General features: G+C 36.5%; 1 protein-coding gene across 1 annotated transcript in view; it reads right to left on the reverse strand.

Moving 5' to 3' along the window:
* Positions 1 to 2,059, reverse strand: part of LYST (lysosomal trafficking regulator) — a 165,442-nt gene that overhangs the window by 72,048 nt on the left and 91,335 nt on the right. Inside the window, exon 31 of the mRNA XM_019651799.1 lies at positions 1,272 to 1,339. Coding sequence (XP_019507344.1) covers positions 1,272 to 1,339 — 68 coding nt within the window. The remainder of the gene's footprint in view (positions 1 to 1,271; positions 1,340 to 2,059) is intronic.

A 2,059-nucleotide genomic window follows, 5' to 3' on the forward strand; every position in this document is an offset into this window, starting at 1 on the left:
CTCAGTTCTATGTATGTCTCCAGAGAAGGGTTGGTTTAGGCTAATCTTTTATGAACAGACCTTATAGCCAAAATTAGAGTATTGTTACTTAAGGTAATGACAATTATCCTTCCCAGGGTAAATCTACACCAAACTTTGATTCATGATTTTTTACGTGGCCCTTCCGTGCTCTCGATATTACACCTGATCGTTATGTGTACACTATATATTAGATAATAATTCAGCCAACAAGTTAAATATACATGATTTTACTTTTTAAAAATTTGCATCGATACAAATAGCACTGTATTTGGCTTTATGACATTTGAAACTGTGAATAGTATTAAATGTCAACAAACAGATTTGGAAACTATTACATTTTGGGTGATATTTAAATTAACATGCTGAATCGCATCATGTCATTTCCCAAAAGCATAAGATGAACATATGCAATGATGAAAATAGCAAAGCTCATGTTAATGCAACATTTTAAATGAGTCGAGAGACAGCTGCTACCCGACCAGAAGAGAAAACTGAACAGATGCTCTGCGAGTAAAAGGCCTGAAGAGTTGGCAAATAAAGAGAAATGGTAAATGACTGGGATAATTTCAGATGCGTGCCTTAAAGGCAAGGTTCTTAATATAACTCTAAAAACATTTCCGTTTAGCATTCAGTGACATTCTAAAATCATCTTGAAAATCTATCAGAAATGTTTTTATTCACTCTGAATATCCAAAGTAACACATTATTTTCTTAGACACTGTAGTTGTTTCAAATATCTTACTTTAACATCCTTTGATCAAGCACTTATTTATTGCAGTTCCTGGGATTAGATAAGTGTGACTGGGAATCGATGCAAAAAAAAAATAAAGTCTTGTTTTCAGCCCTTGGAAAACTAATTCCAGGAATTGAATCTATTAAACACAAATCCTTAGAAAATAATAAAATGTACGAAAAATACAATTATCCATGAAGTTTCTGAGAAGGAAAAGTTGAGTGGACTACAAAAAGGGAAGGAGGTTTTCAAGGTGGCACAGAGTGAGCTGGTACATGGAAACGTGGATGGAGTAGGTGTGGAGACAGAGGAGGAGAGAAGGTGTTCCGTGCTGTGTGGACGCATGAATGAAGCAGCACATCAGCAGCGACACACACACACGGGCTGTGAAGAGGCTGCAGCAGAGACGAAGCTCCTGAAAAGAGGAGGAGCTTCAGACTGGAGAGTTAGCCAGACTCAAGCTGCAGCAGAAGAGGAACCTGGGGCTGTAAGTATCAGGCAGATTACAAATGGGTACAGCTTGTAGGTGGCTGGAAAAAGGCAGGAGCGGATCTCTGCGTATTGCAGTGGAATGAGCTCTAGGATCTACTGATAGTTAAAGAAAGTAAAGTGCAGAAAAGCGTGTATAGTCTGCTATCTTTCTTTGTGCTAAGAAGTGGGGGAGATAGTATACGTGCACATGCATGTGTGTGTGTGTGTGTGTGTGTGTGTGTGTGTGTGTGTGTGTGTACAGATTTGCTTTTATCTCCTAAAGAAATACACAAATAAAGATGGTTACCTACAGGGAAAGGGAAAGAACGAGGGGAGGGCGTAGAGATAAAAAGCTAGATGCTCTCTAAATGTGCTATTTTCGCAATTTAATTTTGGAACCATTTTACATAATTAAAAAGCAAACAAAGCCCCATGGAATCTGTAAAAATAGAAAACAAATTGAAAAAAATGAACCTAATTAGCTAGTTGAAGTTGGTGGTGTAACCAAGTAGAGAAAATTATTTTAAGTGCTTTTACAATACAGTTATTTTCATGGTACACCCATAATGGTATCCTAAGGACAAAATGAACCACAACAAATCTCAGACTACAATTGGTGGGCTCATCATTAGTGATAATTTTGGTCATCGTATTATGAAAATGTCACATATATGTAGGTATAGAAAGATAAAGCATCAGGAATCAAGATTATCAACATTAATAAAAAGAAATGCAAATATAAAATCCAAGAAAAAGTGAAGCATTAGTATGAGCTCATGATTTACTTATTTTTCTAAAAAGATACACATTTCCTAGCTTTGTCCACTAAAAAGG

Source organism: Hipposideros armiger, unplaced genomic scaffold, assembly GCF_001890085.2.
Source record: "Hipposideros armiger isolate ML-2016 unplaced genomic scaffold, ASM189008v1 scaffold_167, whole genome shotgun sequence".
In the NCBI taxonomy this organism is placed as follows: Eukaryota; Metazoa; Chordata; class Mammalia; order Chiroptera; family Hipposideridae; genus Hipposideros; species Hipposideros armiger.